Source organism: Berghia stephanieae, chromosome 4, assembly GCF_034508935.2.
Source record: "Berghia stephanieae isolate SIO BIC M18660-M18661 chromosome 4, UCSD_Bste_1.3, whole genome shotgun sequence".
In the NCBI taxonomy this organism is placed as follows: domain Eukaryota; kingdom Metazoa; phylum Mollusca; class Gastropoda; order Nudibranchia; family Aeolidiidae; genus Berghia; species Berghia stephanieae.
Window position 1 is genome coordinate 45,765,356 of NC_088363.1, and position 22,032 is coordinate 45,787,387.

General features: G+C 38.5%; 3 protein-coding genes across 3 annotated transcripts in view; 1 reads left to right on the top strand and 2 right to left on the bottom strand.

The window, feature by feature from the left end:
* LOC144970676 (carnitine O-palmitoyltransferase 1, liver isoform-like) overlaps nucleotides 1-22,032 on the top strand; it is a 78,181-nt gene that overhangs the window by 19,837 nt on the left and 36,312 nt on the right. The gene's annotated exons all lie outside the window — the stretch shown is intronic.
* On the bottom strand, nucleotides 17,419-18,135 carry LOC144971785 (uncharacterized). Its single transcript, XM_078912859.1, has one exon. It carries the CDS (start codon nucleotides 18,133-18,135, stop codon nucleotides 17,419-17,421), a length of 717 nt encoding a protein of 238 aa, XP_078768985.1.
* LOC144971786 (uncharacterized) lies at nucleotides 20,572-21,258 on the bottom strand. The gene has a single exon (XM_078912860.1). The coding sequence runs from the start codon at nucleotides 21,256-21,258 to the stop codon at nucleotides 20,572-20,574; it is 687 nt and encodes a 228-aa protein (XP_078768986.1).

A 22,032-nucleotide genomic window follows, 5' to 3' on the forward strand; every position in this document is an offset into this window, starting at 1 on the left:
TCAGAGTCTAGATCATAAAATACGTGATGGTCTTTTGGGAATTCATTGTCTATTGTGTGAAAGAAAATTGGTGTACTCCTGGCGTTTCTGTATTATAAGATGTATTACTATTATCGCTCAAATGATAAGGTGATGCCCCATTAAATAAATGAAGGCAAAACATTTCATTGGTTATGGGTTCATTGGTTTTCTTACACACACACACACACACACACACACACACAAAACACACCCTCCCCCTCCCTTTCTTCCTTTCTCTTTTCTCTCTCTCTCTCTCTCTCTCTCTCTCTTTCTCTCTCTCTCTCTCTCTCTCTCTCTCTCTCTCTTTTCTTTTGGAACTCCTGGCGTTTCTGTATTATAAGGTGTATTACTATTATCGCTCAAATGATAAGGTGATGCCCCATTAAATAAATGAAGGCAAAACATTTCATTGGTTATGGGTTCATTGGTTTTCTTACACACACACACACACACACACACACACACACACACACACAAAAACACACCCTCCCCCCTCCCTTTCTTCCTTTCTCTTTTCTCCCCCCCCCCTCTCTCTCTCTCTCTCTCTCTCTCTCTCTCTCCTCTTTTCTTTTTTTTTCTTCTTACCCCCTCCCTCATTTCTCTCTCTATCTCTCGCCTTCTTCTCCTTCTTTCACCCGTCCTCCCCCCCCCTCTCTCTCTCTATCTCCTCCTCTCTCTCTCTCTCTCTCTCTTTCTTTTTTTCTTCTTACCCCCTCCCTCATTTCTCTCTCTATCTCTCGCCTTCCTCTCCTTCTTTCACCCGTCCCCCCCCCCTCTCTCTATCTCCTCTCTCTCTCTCTCTCTCTCTCTCTCTCTCTCTCTCTCTCTCTTTTCTTTTTTTTCTTCTTACCCCCTCCCTCATTTCTCTCTCTATCTCTCGCCTTCTTCTCCTTCTTTCACCCGTCCCCCCCCCCCCTCTCTCTCTCTCTATCTCCTCTCTCTCTCTCTCTCTCTCTCTCTCTCTCTCTCTGTGTGTGTTTGTCTCTCTCCGCCCCCCCCCCCTACCCCACGACTTTCGTTGTAAAATGGCACGCTCTTTCCCTCTAGTTCCCCTGTCCACTCTTACCTTTTTCCTCTGTCTTTCTCGTCCTCCTCCCAGTCTCTTCTTGGACTAGACACCGGACACAAGGATAGAGATGGCTCCTAGATTTACTCCCATGCTCTGTGTGAACTTATCCTCATTTATTTGCCTCTTTTTTCTTTACTGTTTTTTTTTTTTAAACATAAGAAATATTTATATGCTTTACCGCATTTAGGGAATAACTGAAACTTTCTACAATTATTATTATTATTATTATTATTATTATTATTATTATTATTATTATTATTATTATTATTATTATTATTATTATTATTATTATTATTATTATTATTATTATTATTATACATTTATGGGACTGTCTCATCGCTTTTTTTTTCTGACCAAAGTGTGTAGTCGTTAGACTGCTCCGAAACATCCTCTCTGTCTGTCTGTCTGTCTCTCTCTCTCCCTCTCTCTCTCTCTCTCTCTCTCTCTCTCTCGCTCTCTCTCTCTCTCTTATCTTCTTCTATCTATCTATCTATCTATCATCTATCTATCTATCTATCTATCATATCTATCTCTCTCTCTCTCTCTCATGATCTGCAATAACATTCATCATTCAGTCATCCATCTCCAGCTTATACATATCAAGAGCAGTTGCTGTCTCTCTCTTACTTTCTCTTTTTGTCTCTCTTGTTCTCCCTCTCTCACTCTCTTTCTGTCTGTCTAACTCTCCTCTCTTTCTCTCTCATGTTCTCTCTCTCTCTCTCTCTCTCTCTCTCACACACACACACACACACACACACACTAAGACATTCACACGTAGAATCGCAAGCAAACACACACGCACGCACATATACTCTCTCTCTCTCTCTCTCTCTCTCTCTCTCTCTCTCTCTCTCTTGCGCACTCACATACAGCTTATTTCTCCTTTTCTTGACTAGGTATAACATTCACATAAAACGCACCCTCTACTTTTCGCGAGTCCAATTTAAAGGGTTTTTCCCTGTACGATCTCGTGTGAATGTCTCCGCACAACACTGAAGTACTCGGAGTAAAAAAAACAAAACACATTAATTTAATTTTTTTTGGCCAGAAAACTCGTCATTCTAATACCGATCGATGAGAACGACCCTCATCTTGTCAAAAACTCTCAAAGCTTGGAATTCCGTGAAGTCCCAGGTTTGAGAGATTTTGTCAAGTTATAGGCCATTTTAATCGTTCGACATTTGAAGGACAATTTTTTGGCCAAAATTTAAAAAATGTGTTTGTTTTTTTTTCCAGAGAATTTCAGAACAAGGAATGTGTTTTATCAAATTTGGACTTTGCCCCCCTGGATAGAAAGTTGTTGTGAATGATAAGGTTTGCCACCGTTATGATAACAACCAGACCTGCCAAATACCACGACACTTCCGTAATCATTACGAATTTTAATCGATACCAGTTATGACACTAAGTATTTAGACCTCATTCTACGAAGATTGCTAAAATTAGAGAATTGACATGTAAAAAATAATGTGGTAATAATAATAATGATGATGTTAATAATAATAATTATTATAATAATAATGATAATAGTAATAATAATAATAATAATAATAATAAATAATAATAATAATAATAATAATAATAATAATAATATAATAATAATAATAATAATTAATATAATAATGAGGATTATGAAGAGGATGAGGAGGAGAAGAAGAATAAGAAGAAGCACATTTCTATAGCGCCTTTGGTGGAAACCTAAGATCCTAAGCATCGTCTTATCTGTACCAAATAGCAACATTTTAGTATGTTATAATTCATTGTCCTTAACAATTGGTTCACCAACTTTAAAAGGCAAAAATACCGCTACAATACAAATAATAATGATAACGGCGAATTGGTTGACAGACCTCGTGAAAGTACGTAATGGTACAAGTACAATATAATTGAATAACGACTTTATACTCTTTGACTCCAAGCTCTAGTGCGTAATTAGTAGTGCGGGGCGGTCCTTGGCAAGCTTAAGGACCACGGTCCTACGGTCCTTGGGAAATGAAGACCGCAAGGACCGGTCCTAGACCGGTCCGTTCATTCTTGAACCGTTAAAGACCGCTACACGATGAAAACCGTGGCCTACAGGAGTAAAACACACGGAGTAGTCACACTCATTTCAAATTGTAACCTAATTAGAGAAGAGGGGTGATGCCTTCTTTATTTGCTCACCGTACTTCATTGTTACTTCGATAATTTAATAAAATTTGAAATTTATCCCCATTAACGGAGATAATGGCATCGCCCAAGGCGTTGATCGAGTTGTTCGTGGCGTTGATACACACACGCAACTCCTACCCCCCCCCCCCCCCCCCCCCCCCCCAACACACACACATTAGAGGGCAGCGAGCATTGAAGAGTAAGAGAGAGACGTGAAGTTATAATAAGAGGGGGTGGATGAGGTGATAAGAGGGGTCGATGGTGACTTTTCGCCAGATCTAACAAACTCAGCTACCCATTCATTGCTGAGTAGACAGGGATTCAGAAAAAAATCGACTGCACCCGGGATCGATCTCTGGCCCTTTGCGTATAAAGAGAGTGCTCTATCAACTGAGCTATCGGGGTCCCCAAATATTCTATTGGACTTTTTTAAAATTCAGACGTTATAACTGGGTTTTTTGGAAGGAAGAAACTAATGAAACTCATATTATTTGATTAGTAAAAACACCAAACGAAATTTTAATATTATTGTATTATTTTAAATGACAACACTGCGATAGAAAGGAGTGGTGACAAGAGATGGACAAAAGAAAACAAAAAATCGGATTTGCTACTTGCTAGGTTCGACACACACACACACACACACACACACACAAACACACACATCTTTTGTAGTCACATACATTTCAAACAATAACCCATTAGAGAAGAGGTGTCATGCCTTCACCATAGATCATTGTCATTGCGATCATTATGGTGTAGTAAATTTTGAAATTTACCCCGTATAATGGAATCGTCCAAGGCGTGCGCCTCCTGTTCCCCCCATCTCACACACGAAAGGGCGGTTTGCGGAGTGGAGGTTGGTGGTCGTCTGCCTGTATGGTCGTCTGTGTCGTTTAGTGTATGGCAAAGGGGGGTGGGTGCGATTAATTAAGTGGGATGGGTGGTGATTGGTGGAAGATAGGCAACCGAAGCAACGAATCGCTGGGGAAGTAGTAGGCTATGGCGCGAGACCGTAGGACCGTCGTCCTTGCAAGGACCGCCCCGCACTAGTTGAAAGGTGATAAGAAGTGAGGACCGCCGCCGATCTTCCCCTCTGGGACCGGTCTTCGGTTCACAGCTAAAAGACCGTCGGACCGCGGTCTAGACCGGTCTTCAGCGCGGCACTAGTAATTAGTGTGAATCGATCGTTTGAGTACTGGGTAGTGTATACGTGGTCGTCGTAGTTTGTCGTTTATTCAGTTGGTCGGATTCTCTGGTGCATATATAGGCTATTATAATTATTGTTTTGGCAAGTAGCTTTCCGTCATTATTATATTATTATTATTATTATTATTATTATTATTATTATTTATTATTATTATTATTATTATTATTATTATTATTATTAATATTAGTTGAGACTATTCCATCTCTTTTTTTCTGGCACTGAAATGACCAAAGCATTTAGTAAGTGCCGTTAGTCTCCTCCAAAACATTCCCCCCCCCCTCCTCTCTCTCTCTCTCTCTCTCTCTCTCTCTCTTCTCTCTCTCTCTCTCTCTCTCTCTCTCTCTCTCTATTTATATATATATATATATATATATATTATATATATATAATATATATTATATATATAAACAGTGTAATCACTGATATAATAATAACCTCAATCTTCCCCATGCCCATCATCCCACGTAGCCCTGATATTACGCATAATATATACCAATAATGACAATTAGTGTTCAAAAATGTATACAGTGGAGATCTGATTAAGTGAACACCATCGGACCAAAGAGATTTTAAGTTTGAAGCAAAACTCACTTTATCCAGTATCAATGGAGCACGCTTAGACAGAGAACAGAGAATGTAGGATCAACAAGAGGTATCGACTTTAAGCAGAAATTTACCTTTAAGAGTAATAAAACAAGTGGAAATCTTAAGATATCGCGTTTAATCCAGATAACGGTGGGCAGAAAAGTCCCCGTTACTATTAGTCGTAAAATACGCTGGACAATCTTTAAAAAAGTTATTTCAACAAGATTTAGTCAAACAAGGATTTATCAACTTTGTCGTACTCTAAAAGATAAAAACGTGTTTAAAATTTTTGGCCAGAATACTCATTTTTCAAATATCGATCGATTGAAATGACCCTCGTATCGTCAAACATTCTCAAAGCTTGGACTTCTTTGAAGTCTTCCTTGTAGTCCCAGGTTTGAGAGGGGTTTTTTTTTTTGGACAAGATTAGGGTCAATTTAGCCGATCAATATATAAATTCGAGTTTTTTGGCCAAAATGTGTGTGTTACTTTTTTTTTTCTCAACATGCTCGACCTTGGTTCAGCCTTCGATTCCATCGACCACGAAATTCTATTCCACATGATGAAAACACTTTTTGGTCTATCAGAAACTGTACTCGAGTGGTTAGAGTCTTATCTAAAATAACGTAAACAATGTGTAAAAATAAGCGCTACACGGACCACAGAGGAGAAAGAACTGCCGTATGGTGTGCCACAAGCCTCGTTCCTTGGACCAATTCTCTTCAGCCTATACACGGAGCCATTAATAATAATAATAATAATAATAGATCTTTATTGTCCATAAATATGGCAATTTTTCATTTAGTTACACTTGTTATAACGTTAAACGATAACTGTAACATTGAACAGATATTTCACTCCTACTTATTTTTCTCTCTCTCTCTCTCTCTCTCTCTCTCTCTCTCTCTCTCTCTCTCTCTCTCTCTCTTCCTCTATTTCTTTCACACGTGCGATATACACAACATAAACATATTCATTTCGTTTTCAATTTGTTACGATTGTGGCAATTCGACACCAAAAATTATCATCATTATCAATTGGTCAGTTAATCTTACATTAAATAAATTAATCAGTTAATCAGTCAACGAATCAATCCTTGGTTTTTCTGTACCATATGAAATATTCAACATTTTTATTGCTGATGGAACGAACGTTGATTTATACTTGCTAGTTCTACATTTAATCTGACAAAACCTTCTCCCAGATGGTAAAAGACTAAATTCATGGTATAAAATATGTTTTTTATTGTTGGTAATTGAGAATTCTTTCCTTTCTATTGCTTTTCCATGAATTCTTTCTACCCCATCAAGAGGATGGTTTATTATTTTTGATGCCTCTTTGATATATTTTGAAATTTTTGATTTATCTTTAAGTCGGCATCCTCCAAACCATATGGTGCAGCCAAACGCAATTACACTTTTAATCAATGATGTCATAAACTCTTAACATAGTTTTCTTCCTTACTTGAAATGTTCTCAATTTCCTTAGGATGTATAATCTTTGGGCAACTTTCTTAGATATTATATTAATATGTTGAGAGAAATTGAGGGAACTATCAATGGTTATTCCTAAATATTTAAAATAGTCAACTATCTCAACATCATCTTTACCGATCGTCACACACTTTAAGTCGTTTTAATTTTTTACACCAAACACCTGTTCTTTCGTTTTTTCAACATTTAATTCAAGCTGATTTTGTTTACACCAATCGGTGAATATATTTATTTGTTTGAAATAATTCCTTTCGGTAACTTTATCTTTTAATAAGCCAAGAATAGCAGTATCATCTGCATATTTCACTATAAAACAATTTTCAAAGGATGGTCTGCAGTCGTTGGTGTATAAGATGTACAGGATTGGGGAACTCACGCAGCCTTGGGGACATCCGTTCGACAACGTTCTTTTGTTGGAGATACGTTCACCCAATTTTACACATTGCGGTCTATGGGTCAGAAACTCTTTATACCATTTAATAAGGTAGTTTGGAATATCCATGTTGCACAACTTTTGAAGCAAAATATCTGTGTTCATGGCATTAAAAGCTGACGAAAAGTCGACAAACAGGATTCTGGCGTAATTCGAGGGCGTTTGGTCAAGGTGTTTTGAGATCGAATTTGTGGCGGTTAATAGTGTGTCTTCTACACTGAGATGTTGCTGGTATGCAAATTGGTACGGATCTAGCAATTTCAGGTCATAACATTTTTGTAGGAGCTCAGATTTTAAATTTTTTCTAAACATTTCATTACAAGCGATGAGCCCCACTGGACGGAAGTCGTTCAATACGGTCGGACAACGCTTTTTTGGAACTGGAACGACAATCGATGTTTTCCAAAGTACTGGCATTGATTGTTCATCGATTGACCTTTGAGAAAGTTTTGTATAAGGTATAGCCAGTTGTTGGTGACAGTTTTTCAAAATAGTTCCGGTAATGTTGTCTGGTCCTGGTGCGGAAGAGGGAGCTTACAGTTTCTTCTTCAACATCTGGAGGTGGCTCATTGTTATTTGACAAACCGTTGTGAACAGGTGGGAGCCTGTCAAAACGACAGTAAAAATCATTTAATTTGTTGACATCAGTTTTCGTTTTTCCTTGTGGGAATGTTCGTTTCTTTTGGTCTACTCCTCCCATTTGCTTTATCATCTCCCATGCTTTCCTTGCGCAGCCCGATCTCTGTTGTCGCTCCATTTTTTTTTGTATTCAACCTTTTCTTCTTTTATTGTATTTCTGATCTCCTTTCCCTTTTCAAATTCTAGTTTAATGTCACCACTCATATAGGCAATTTTCTTTTCATTGAGTAAATATTTAAGTCGCTTTGTAACCCATGGCTTATTGTTAGGAAATATCTTAATTTCTTTTTTTTTTCCACGCATAAATCCACACAAAATGCAATATAACATGTCACAGTTTCGGTCCATTCATCAATACTGTCACCTTCTACCATTAATGTCTCCCACCGAGTACAGTCAAAACAGCCGTTCAGTCGTTGGATTGCCTCTTGAGTCCAGATATGGCGATATACTACATATTATCACATATTATTGCTTCCCATAACTCTCTGTACCACTTATATGCAGATGACTCTCAGATATATAAATCTTTGTTGTTGTTTTTTTTTCTTCTGATATTCATGATACAGTTCGGCGTTTTAAAAAATACATGATTGACATTAAGAACTGGATGGTTGAGAACAACCTCCAACTAAACGAACCCAAAACTGAAAGTGTTTTTATTGGCCAAAACCACCTAAACAAAGCAATTGGAAACTAGAAGCAATATTATAAATAAAAGTGAAGTGAATTTGTCTAAGCAGGTTAGGAATCTGGGGGTCATCATCGATAAAAATATATCCATGTTATTTCGTGTCTGTAAATCTTTGAGTTTTGAAATCAATGTTATATTCCTTGTCAGAAAGATTTTAACTGAAAATTTTACCAAAAAGTTAATGGTTTCTTTTGTTTTATAAAAACTCGATTATTGCAATTCCCTTTTGTCAGGTCTCCACCCGAATTTAACTGGTAAATTACAACGGGTACAAAACAGCAGCCCGCATAATAATATATCAAAAAAAGAAAATTCGACCATATCATCCCACTTTTGGAAAGTTTGCACTGGCTTCCTGTCCGCTATAGAATAGATTACAAAATCGCTTTATTAGTTTTTAAATGGCTCAACAATTTAGCCCCTCTTTATCTTTATGAACTTATAAACCTTAAGCATCGAGCCAGAAACCTTCGATCATCCGTGGCCTTCGTGACTAGAATAACGAAGGTCACGGATCATCACGCAACACCACTTTATTATCTGTACCAAAAAATAAAATCTTTTGGTGATCGCTCTTTTCAGAGTTATGGCCCCAAACTCTGGAATACCCTCTGGAATACCCTCCCGCAACCCATTAGAGAAATCGAAGTACCTCAAACTTCAAATCTGCTTTAAAAAGCCCACTTTTTCAACATTCGTTTTCCACCATGCCGATTGTAATGTTTCTACTACTATTATTTAGCAATTTGTATGTTGTTTCAATATTTCATTTTAAATATACATAATATGTTCGTAACGTAATCATTATCCGTAAAGCGCTTTGAGACGTTTGGTTTCATGGAAAGCGCTCAACAAGTGTATTTTTTATTATTATATTATTATTTGTGTTTTTTTTTAAAATATAATATTTATTTTATAATACGGCGGTACTGTTCTGATTGGAGCCGAAAAGTCGTTGTTCGACACGGACTTTATGTGTAGTCAGGCAGGTCTGATTATGTGATGGCGAAGTTCTAAAGATAACGTATTATTAACCATTACGCCATTTGTTTTACCCGTGATAAATTAAAGACATGCGGTTCGTTGGGGCTAATAATTAATACCTGGCTAAATGTCAGATCTGTATAACACCGACAAAATACATTTTCTAAATTTGGCCAGGAATATTTTACTTCTAATATCGATGAATCAAGATGGCCTTTAACCTGTCCATTAATCCCAGATCTGATCCTTCTTTGAAGTCTTAGGTTTGGCATTTTTAATCAAGTTTGGAGTAGTCGAATTCATTGATTTGAATGTGAAAATATCTGACAAGAAAAATAAATAAATAGTCAGATAAGTTAAATTTTAAAATGATGTTTTTGTTGTATACGACAGAGATGCTCTCATCTAGAATGTTCCAAGACACGCCAATGTTAACCTTATAAAGGCGAATCTTAATTTCCTTTTCATTATAGTTTTTTTTTTTTTTTTTTTTTTTTTTAGAATTTATTATGTTGTAAAACTGCAAGTCTTACCGTTGTTACTAGTGCCGCGCTGAAGACCGGTCTAGACCGCGGTCCGACGGTCTTTTAGCTGTGAACCGAAGACCGGTCCCAGAGGGGAAGATCGGCGGCGGTCCTCACTTCTTATCACCTTTCAACTAGTGCGGGGCGGTCCTTGCAAGGACGACGGTCCTACGGTCTCGCGCCATAGCCTACTACTTCCCCAGCGATTCGTTGCTTCGGTTGCCTATCTTCCACCAATCACCACCCATCCCACTTAATTAATCGCACCCACCCCCCTTTGCCATACACTAAACGACACAGACGACCATACAGGCAGACGACCACCAACCTCCACTCCGCAAACCGCCCTTTCGTGTGTGAGATGGGGGGAACAGGAGGCGCACGCCTTGGACGATTCCATTATACGGGGTAAATTTCAAAATTTACTACACCATAATGATCGCAATGACAATGATCTATGGTGAAGGCATGACCCCTCTTCTCTAATGGGTTATTGTTTGAAATGTATGTGACTACAAAAGATGTGTGTGTTGTGTGTGTGTGTGTGTGTGTGTGTGTGTGTCGAACCTAGCAAGTAGCAAATCCGATTTTTTGTTTTCTTTTGTCCATCTCTTGTCACCACTCCTTTCTATCGCAGTGTTGTCATTTAAAATAATACAATAATATTAAAATTTCGTTTGGTGTTTTTACTAATCAAATAATATGAGTTTCATTAGTTTCTTCCTTCCAAAAAACCCAGTTATAACGTCTGAATTTTAAAAAAGTCCAATAGAATATTTGGGGACCCCGATAGCTCAGTTGATAGAGCACTCTCTTTATACGCAAAGGGCCAGAGATCGATCCCGGGTGCAGTCGATTTTTTTCTGAATCCCTGTCTACTCAGCAATGAATGGGTAGCTGAGTTTGTTAGATCTGGCGAAAAGTCACCATCGACCCCTCTTATCACCTCATCCACCCCCTCTTATTATAACTTCACGTCTCTCTCTTACTCTTCAATGCTCGCTGCCCTCTAATGTGTGTGTGTGTGTGTGGGGGGGGGGGGGGGGGTAGGAGTTGCGTGTGTGTATCAACGCCACGAACAACTCGATCAACGCCTTGGGCGATGCCATTATCTCCGTTAATGGGGATAAATTTCAAATTTTATTAAATTATCGAAGTAACAATGAAGTACGGTGAGCAAATAAAGAAGGCATTACCCCTCTTCTCTAATTAGGTTACAATTTGAAATGAGTGTGACTACTCCGTGTGTTTTACTCCTGTAGGCCACGGTTTTCATCGTGTAGCGGTCTTTAACGGTTCAAGAATGAACGGACCGGTCTAGGACCGGTCCTTGCGGTCTTCATTTCCCAAGGACCGTAGGACCGTGGTCCTTAAGCTTGCCAAGGACCGCCCCGCACTAGTTGTTACCTTGAGTGCTGAACCAGGATTCCGCAAGAAAAGCGCTGCCGTAAGCTCGAGCAAATTGACTTGCTCTACATTGATTGTTTGGCGGTTAGGATCGAACTCGGTATCTTTTTGCGATGACCTTACCTCTGAACTACGCTGCCCCGTCAGGATGTCGTGCTGTCTAGATTGTAGAGAATCGATACAATCTGAAAATTGCATGGAGGACGCATGCACTTATTATGTATATATGTTGGCTTGGAGAGGAAATTACACACGCCATAATTATATACATGTGAGACTGCGCTTTCTAGAAAAGAGAGAGAGAGAGAGAGAGAGAGAGAGAGAGAGAGAGAGCGAGAGAGAGAGAGAGAGAGAGAGAGAGCTCTTGGGGAATTCATTCGTTCTTGTTTGATTCATTCCCTACACTCGTGTACTCCTTGAATGTATCACAGAAACAAGCATTTCCCTTTATATAACTATAATATAACTGTATATAACTATAATATAACATCAACCACCACTACAATCTATCCTTTTATATCTGATCTATTTTTATGTTACTATTTATAGATCAAGGATTTTTTTTCTTCTTAATCCGCTACATCCATCCGTAATTATAAAATTTACACAATGTACAGTCCAAGCAGGTAATTGGAAAACCGCTTAGTTTGAACGATTGCGCCTCTGATCGAATTATTTTTTCCGAACATGTTCTACTGGTTTAGGATTAGGAGGAAGTGTAATGACTCCTTACGTGCGTCGTGTCTCATCCTTTATTATGTTAAATATGCTGTTGACTTGGAACCGTTTGTAAAGTGCATTGAACGTGTTTAAGTGAATATCCCACCACACAAGATTGTGTGCATGTGTATGTGTTTATGTGTGTGTTTATGTGTGGCCAATTGGAACTATTTCAGAATCTCATCAAACTTTGGTTCAATCTTGCTCGCCAATCATGTAGGTCGTGTCAATCATGAGGGCCATTCGCAGCGTTCGGATAATCGGGACACGGCTTAATTGAAATCATTTCTGCGTTGCGTAGCTGTTCCGAATAAGCGGCTTGGACTGCTCAACAGCTACAACAACAACAAAAACGATACCATCTACTACTACTACTACTACTACTACTACTACTACTACTACTACTACTACTACTACTACTACTACTACTACTACTACTGCTGCTACTACGACTACTACTACTACTGCTACTGCTGCTGGTGCTACTACTACTACTACTACTACTACTACTACTACTACTACTACTGCTGCTGCTGCTGCTGCTGCTACTTTTGCTACGATTACTACAACTACTACTAGTACTACAACAACGACTACTAGTGATACTACTACTACGACTGCTTCTACTACTACTACTACTACTACTACTACTACTACTACTACTACTACTACTACTACACTACTACTACTACTACTACTACTACTACTACTACTACTACTACTACTACGACTACTACTACTACGACTTACTACTACTACTACTATAACAACAACTACTTTCAATACTATCACATTGTATCACATAATATGATCTCTGGCCTCAATACTATCATTGTTAGCATCAATCTATCTATCGACCTAACTCGTGGAAAGATGAGTCCGTGCGATAAATATTTAATAATTATTCAATGACCGTTTGCCACAACAACGGTGGCAATTAATTGTCGTTTAATTTCCCCCTTCCCTTACCATGTACAAATTGTTTTCTCGTCAGATTTCGGTGGTTTTTATTGTACCAGCACTGTGCTCGGTGAGAGCCATTGTTGTATTCATTTGTACATATTATAATGTTATTGTTCGCGTGATGTTGAAGGTGTTATTTTTTGTTGTTGTTAATGTTGCTGTGATTTTTGTTATTGCTGTTATTGTTAATGTTTGTGTCATCATGGTCGTGTGGTTCTTCTTCTTCTTCTTCTTCTTCTTCTTCTTCTTCTTCTTCTTCTTCTTTCTTCTTCTTATTATTATTATTATTATTATTATTATTATTATTATTATTATTATTATTATTATTATTATTATTATTTTTGTCGTTGTTGTTGTTGTTATCATTATTATTTATGCCGACATTTGTGTGAACCTAAACGTGAAAACGACAAAAGAAAGTAAAATAAACTTACTGCATTATGCATTAAAAGCCACTTTTTTCCCCATAAAAAAAGTTGTAACAAAATTGATTTAGATTCGATTGTTTTAAAGACAAAGGTGTGAATATAATATCGATTATAGTACGTTACGTTCGGATCCGGTCTGTTGTATTTCCATAACTATTGTAATCACACTTAAAATCGATTTTATTTCAAGATAAAGAGGTGTGGATATGATATCTATCATAATCTATTAGGATAAAGTCTTTAATTCTTCCATCTTCATTTTATTTTTTTATTTTTGTTGTTGTTTTGTATCGACTATTAAAATCGATTACACGCAGCTAAATCAGTCAGCCACAAAGTGTATGGGTATTTTCTTTCAATGCTTTAGCACAGCGCTTATGGCCGAATTCATAGCTCTTATAAATACTTGCCTATCACCAGAGCACAATCAGTCAGCCTCACAGATCCTGAACAACACTCAGGATTTTTAAACAGGAGATTTTTTTAATGTATGCCGTTGTCATGTGTCGCATTGCAATTCCCTCATTAGTTTGTCAAAATATTGTGATAAATTTAAAAAAAAAAAGCTTTTATATAGCGCGATATTCACTAAACGTGCTCAAAACGCTTTACAAGGCCATGTTAGGCGATATTGCAATTTTTTTCGGACAGAGACAAGTCCGTTAACGGCCAAGTACTCATTTTACACCTGAGTTAAGTGAGATAATGTGAGTAAAGAGCCTTCTCCAAGGACTCGAACCCAGGACCTTCCGATCCGAAGGCGAGTATCATACCACTAGACCACACAGCCGCACAAATACTCATAAACTGTTGGGCTAATTGCTTCAGGTGACTGGCAAGGACTGAAGATGGCGATGGTTGCAACACTTTAAGATACTATTCATAGCCTGTGTTAAAATAGGACAAAGAAGTCTTGACGTGTCACACCTACTACTCTTCCGGTATCAAACTCATTGAAAGTGTGTACGTTATCAGCCTTTTGGAGGATTAATAATGAATAGGTTACATATTGAATCATAAGATGGCGTAACTATTTTATTAGCAAGATGTATAGGCAGATTCTTAAGATTTTACGGGACGTAAAATGACGAAGTTGGGTGATCTTAATTGACGACCAGCATAATATTTAAACTAGAATATAAGATGCCATCACTCTGAAACCAGAAGATCAATTAAACAAGTGATGTATTCAATCCTCCGGAAGAGTGATTTTACACTTCGAATGAGATTAGAACCAGATTTTTTTACATCACACCAGGTTCCAAATCTTTGGAACTGATTGATTCGGGTCACAGCATTTAGGTATAATGGCTAATTTTCGGTGACACTACACCCATTTTAGATTTCCATAAACAGTAAATAAAGTTGATCTACTTTCCTCTTATCTTCTCCCTGCAATGCAATAGATATCAAACGGCCTATATTTAGTTATAGATATTACCGGACATATTATGTATCTATTGTGAGAGTTCAAAGTCGAATCGAATTCCATTGCGTCATTTTCATTATCAGTCATTTGAATCAAGTATCTATCTAAATAGTTTTTGCAATATCGATGTGTTCATATATTTATTGCTGGTCAGATAACCCAAATTGTTATGGGCACATGGTTGTAATGTGAATACTCTCAAACCAATCTACATATATTCCATTACAACAATGTTAAAACAGGCCCATCATTGCGTTGGGTTGTTAGACCTGCTAATCAGTGTACCTCGTTTAAAACAAATGGAGATAAAGATAAAGGGAGTAAATCTGACTCATGAATGAACAACACAAAACAAACGACGTTTCGGCCCTTGGCCGTTTGTTTTGTCTTGTTCATTCATGAGTCAGATTTACTCCCTTTATCTTTATCTCCATTTTATTGACTCATTTAGGTACCTCTATTTATTAGTTTTAAAACAAATGTTTGGCATTTAGCTAACTCCGATTTAGCACCTTTTTGAGGTGATTGGTCAGATCAGTGAATTTAAGCCCTTGGTATTCATGTTTAACACGTCCGATAGCCGAAAGCAGGCAACAGGGTTATTTGTATAATGGAGAATATCTTGAATTTGAGAGATTTTCATCAGTGATTTTTCGGAGAAAAAAATGTACTCGCTTTAATTAACTTTAGAAATCAACTATTCACCTTCTGAAGATTAAATTAAATAGCACTTCAAAATCCTTCAATTTATGTAGTCGAGCTTCATCTTTCATTTTCAATAAGTTTTAATGACTCAGAGATTCTCAAGAAGTTCTGGAATTTGAGCCAGAATTTCGTAATAGTGTTCAACAGTCGTGACGTCATTTCCCTCGTATTGACGCATAGTAACTTAGTACCTGGTTCTAAACTATCGGAACAATGGCGGACGCCCTAATGAAATACTTATCCAACGAGCATAAAAGTTTATCCAGAGGAGAAAAACATTATAAATCTGATCATGTTTTGACTTTTATACATTCTGATCTCATGACATGTGAAACAGTTCTAGCGAGCATTTTAAAAATAAAAAGTACCGATTTTCTTTGTTTAGAACCAAGCTGATCGTTGCTGGGCGGACGTGGCATCAGACTATTGAATACTTATGGGAAAATAGTTTGAATTAATTTGAGAGATTTTCAGTGTCAACAATTAGAGCATGCGAATCTGGACTATCTCAGTGATAAATAAGTACAAGTAGGTACAGATACCAAAAATAGCCGTGATATAAACCAGTGACCGTTCATTAAGGTCATCATTTACGATCGGCGTGTCAGACATTTCAGGTGCCCAATGCAAAGGTCATGGTCACTCAAGGTCAAAGTCTGCTGGTGTTTTGACTTTTGACCGTCGCACACTTATTTGCAGGTCTTGGTATCCCACCGCAATTATGTGCTTATTTCTTTAACACACTATTGTTGTCATGAACAATATTTTGCGTTAAAAAAGAACAAAATATAAATCATGAAACGTTTTGGGCTCAAATTCCTTCTTCAGCCAATAGAAAAAAAACACAGTTCATTAAAACGTTAATCCATCACGCGCGTGTATTGATGTAGGGATTTGAGCCAGAAACGTTCCTTACTTTGGTATTTGGAGATTTCTTGAAGTTGTTATGGATATTCTTTTTTTTATTTATTTTTTTATTTTTTATTTTTTTGTTGTTTTTTTTTTTTGTTGTTGGCAAATTAAGAATTATTTTAAGCGATCAATATTTGAAGTAAACATTTTGTGAACAAAAATGAACAACGTAAAAGTGTTCAGCCAGAGTACGACAGAATACCCGGTACACTTGAACTGGTCATTGTGTTGGTCACTTCAACTGGCCAGTGGCTATTCTTGTATACTTGGCCATTGATTATTGGTCATCGGGGTCCTTTTCTTTTCTTTTCTTTCTATTCTCTTCTGTCAGGCTTTAGGCTTCAGGGTCAATGCCAGACAGACCAGCGGTAAGGTCAGGACAGGCTTGAAGAAACAATGGTGTGTTGTAGATCGGGGCAAAGGTCATTTCTTTTGAGTTGGGTTTTGTTTTGTTTTGCTTTGTTTCTTTAATTCAAATTTTGAAGGAGGATACAAGTGATCATAGACATAGGTTATTTTGAAAAAAAAAAGAAAGAAAAACTATCTCTCTCTCTCTCTCTCTCTCTCTCTCTCGCACATACATACACACACACACACACACACACACACACCGCGTTAATCCGCTTCTGTCTCTCAACGACTTGTCATCATTGATATATTTATTCATTCATCCCCCGGCACCGAATTTCTACTTCCTGCTTCACACTCACGTCATTGTCAGTTGCCTATTGATGTCATGCATTTAGGTAAAGTTCTCATATGTTATACACACACACACACACACACACACACACATATATATATATATATATATATATATATATATATATATATATATATATATATATATATATATTGTAGCATCTACTTTACTGGAAACAACAAACAATGAAAGCAATGTGTAGTGAATTTTATAAATTTAATGAGTTCTCTCGTGTTTACGTTTTTGTCTGATCTGACGTGTAGAGTAGTCTTGCAGTCAGCAGTATGTGGTAAGTCTTCGTAGTTCGTAGGAAACGGAGATCGCCACACATGCCCCCCCAAACACGGACTAGTCATCTTTGTAGTACCGAGGTCGTTTAATGGTACGTCCTGAGCGAGATAGCTTCTTAGTAGGCACTACGTTAGTATCATCAGAAGCAGTACGGGAGTTTTGTATGTTTCTGTTCGTATTCGGTGGGCGTCCACGACGAGGTGGGGTGGCAAGGGAAACTGGTTGCGTAGAATCGACAAATGCAGCTTTAAGTCGGTCGATCGAAATCCGTTCTGCTTTGCCACCAACATCGATCAGGAATTGTTTATCTCCAGGGGTTATGACAACATAGGGACCTGTATACGGCTTCTGAAGGGGTCCTCGGTGGGTGTCAACACGGATGTAAACATATTTCGCTGACATCAAGTTCTTGGGTAAATTTGTTTGATGATAGCCGTGATGATGTGTTGGCCGTGGTGAATGAAGGGACACGTTTTGCCGAAAGGTTGCCAAAAAGTCTTTAGCGTGGAAGTCTGAAGGATGGTCAGGTATAAACTCTCCAGGGATTGTTAAAGGTTCTCCGTATACTAATTCAGCTGAAGAATGACCGATATCATCCTTAGGTGCAGTTCTTAAACCAAGCAGAACCCAAGGTAGCTCATCCACCCAATTTGGAGTTATTAGACGAGCTTTGAGGGATGATTTCAAGGACCGATGAAACCGTTCAATCATGCCGTTGGACTGAGGGTGATACGCAGTTGTGTGATGAATCTGCACACCAAGTTGACTGGACATCTGTTTCCATAGCGTGGATGTAAATTGTGAGCCCCTGTCAGAAGTTATATCAACAGGAATACCAAACCGCGAGATCCAATTGGAGATCAGGGCTTTTGCACATTCTTCTGTTGTTGTGGTTTGTAACGGTATTGCCTCAGGCCATCGGGTGTTCCTGTCAATTATAGTAAGGAGATGGGTGAACCCCCTTGACTGAGGTAATGGTCCAACGAGGTCAATGTTTATATGTGAGAATCGCTTTCCTGGGACATGGAATGTTTCTAACGGTGCTCGTATATGTTTTTGAATTTTCGAAGATTGGCAGTTGTGACATTGCTTAACCCATGCTGACACTTCTTTCTTAAGACCATGCCAGATAAACTTCTTGCTGATAAGTCTGACTGTGGCCTTAACTCCAGGATGACTCATATTATGAATAATTTCGAAAACCGGTCTTCTGAAGTCGGTAGGAACGATAGGTCTTGGGTAGCCAGTTGAGATGTCACAAATTAACTCTGGACCCGAGTCAACGGATGTTTTGACGATTTTGAGGCTTGTTAATGCAGTTTTGTAAGCCTGTATGTCAATGCTATTTTCTTGGGATTCCGCCATAGCTTGATAGTCGATGCCAATTGAGACTGAGTTTGTAACTGCTCTTGAGAGACAATCTGCGACAGTGTTGTTTTTTTCCAGAAATGTGTCGGATGTCAGTTGTGAACTCGGATATGGCAGATAAGTGCCTTTGTTGACGAGCTGACCATGGTTCAGTTGATTTGGACATGGCATGGATTAATGGTTTATGGTCAGTAAAAATAGCGAATTGTCTCCCTTCAATGATGAAACGGAAATGACGGATGGCTAAGTGAATGCCAAGCAACTCCCTATCAAAGGTACTGTATTTCTGTTCAGGTTTACGTAACTGCCTGCTGAAAAATGCCAATGGTTCCCAATTACCTTGATGATTAAGTTGTTCAAGGACAGCGCCCACAGCTTGGTCGGAGGCGTCAGACGTTAAAGCGAGGGGTGAGTTCAAGCAAGGATGGGCTAACATTGTAGCGTTACTTAGTGCATTTTTACCGTCAGTAAAGGCTTTCAACATTTCTTGCGTCCACGTAAGTGCTTGGCGTTGTTTTTTGACTTTCAAAGCACTATATAGGGGTCGAAGTATTTCAGCTAGTCTCGGAATGAAACGATGGTAAAAATTCAACATCCCGAGGAACTCTTGAAGTGACTTGATGGTTTTTGGTTGTGGAAATTGTTTAACAGCCTCAATTTTTGTCGCCGTTGGGACAGATCCAGAATGCGAGATGTGATGGCCAAGGAAGTTAAGAGATCTCACACCGAAAAGACATTTCTCAAGACGGATAACGAGGCCTTGGTTTCTAAGTCTTTCGAATACGATTTTGAGATGTTCCATGTGTTCTGCCTCAGTTGAACTTGCAACCAGAATGTCGTCTAAATAACAAAATACGTAGTCTAAATCTTGTAAAATGGAGTCCATTAAACGTTGGAATGCTTGTGCTGCATTTTTTAATCCAAATGGCATTCTTAAGAACTCCCAAAGGCCGAAAGGGGTTATCACTGCCGTTTTTGGGACGTCTTCTGGAGCGACTGGAATTTGGTGGTATCCTCTGACAAGGTCGATCTTCGAGAAGATGATCTTACCGTCTAAGTTTGCTGTAAAATCATGAATGTGTGGGACAGGATATCGATCTGGTATAGTAGCATCGTTAAGTCGACGAAAATCTCCGCAGGGACGCATTGTGCCATCAGCCTTGGGGACCATGTGTAATGGGGAAGCCCAAGGGCTCTTTGATTTTTGAATTATGCCCATTTTCTCCATTTCCAAAAATTCCTTTTTTGCACACAAGAGTTTTTCTGGAGCCAGGCGACGAGCACGTGCGAATACTGGGCGACCTTTGGTTGTGATGAAATGTTGCACGCCATGTTTCACAGTTGCCGTTGAAAATGTTGGTTGAAGTAGTTCTGGATAGTTATTCAATAATTTTCTGAATGTATTGCAGTTCGGCTCGAGTGGTGAGAGTTCGGCGTTTGCGCAAACTGAACTTACTGAACAAGGTACGTGCGAAAACGTTTCAGCGTCGATAAGGCGTCGACCACGAATATCCACAAGCAGATTATGATGACGTAGAAAATCTGCTCCAAGTAGGGGACGCTTGACATCAGCTTTGATAAGTCGTGCATTGAATGAACGCGATCCAATACGTATGTTAGTTTCAAAGCATCCGTATGTTTTTATTGTAGAACCATTAGCAGCTTGTAATGCGATATCAGAGGAACCCAAGCTTTTGTCTGATGCAGAGGCGGGTGTGACAGATACTTGAGCTCCAGTATCTACTAAAAAACGTCGGTTTGAATTTTCATCGACGACGATGAGTTGGAGATTTTTTGATGTGGGCGCGTTGGCTGAGTAAGAATCCGGGTCGACAGCAGAATTTACTGTTGACCCGGCTTGGCGTTTCCCTGGTTCTTCTTGTTTTTCTTGAATGAATTGAAGAGTTTGCATGTTTGTGCACATCGACGGGCATTTGAACCAAACCGTTGATGGTACCAGCAGAGGGAATCTATTTCACTGGTCATGGTTGGTGTGTCAACTTCACAAGTAGTATGAGAAATTGAAAAGGAGTTAGAGTTTGAGTGAGCAGCGTAGAAAAAATTGTCAGCTTCTCTGGCAAGTGCCCTGTAATCATCCAGATTGGACGAGTTTGCTAATGGAAGTCTGATGTTTGCTGGAAGTTGTCTTAAGAATAACTGTCTGAAGAGCAGACAGGGCTTGTGTTTGCCGAGGAGCACTAACATCCTGTCCATTAACTCGGATGGCTTTAAGTCGCCCAAACCATTCATGTTGAGTAGAGATTCCGCTCTCTCTGTTTCCGAAAGGCCGAACGCAGACAGCAGGAAGTTTTTCAGTATTTCATATTTACCTTCCTTGGGTGGTGATGATAGAATAGCAAGGGCTCTAGTTGCTGTGTCTGAGTCTAAGGCAGCCACTACATAGTAGTACTTTGTTTCATCGCTTGTTACATCGCGTAAGGCAAATTGTGCCTCGCTTTGTGCAAACCACGCTGAAGGACAAGTGGTCCAGAATGTGGGCAATTTCAATGCTACGGCGTCGATAGACATGTTTATTATTATTATGTTCTTGTGAAGAGTTGAACTGGTAAATAGTAATAATAATAATATATACCTATCTCTTAAGTTGTTTTACGTCGGGGTCACCAATGTAGCATCTACTTTACTGGAAACAACAAACAATGAAAGCAATGTGTAGTGAATTTTATAAATTTAATGAGTTCTCTCGTGTTTACGTTTTTGTCTGATCTGACGTGTAGAGTAGTCTTGCAGTCAGCAGTATGTGGTAAGTCTTCGTAGTTCGTAGGAAAAGGAGATCGCCACAATATATATATTATATATATATATATATATATATATATATATATATATATATATATATATATATATATATACATATCTTCACATCGTCACATATTATTATCTTCACCAAAAAGTAAAGTACGTACTAAGAATCAGGATCAGGGTAGGATCAGAAGAGTCCTGTGGGAGATGATGTTGGAAGGAGATGATTGTGGTAGATATGGATTGGGTATTCACTCGGGAAGACTGACGCCCAAACGACAACAACAACAACAACAGTAACAGCAAACAAAACGACAAACACAACAAAAACAACAACAAACCAACCAACCAAACCGCCAGTTGGGTAAATAGTTCCCCTAACATACTGTAAGCGTTAAAGGTGACACATAATTTTGTGTGTTGCTACGATTGATCTGGTGGACATAATGGGTGAGCATTTTACATAAACGCATAGCATCCATACGTTGGAACAAGGTAAATGATTGATAAAATATGTGATTGATTGAAATAAAAAAGACA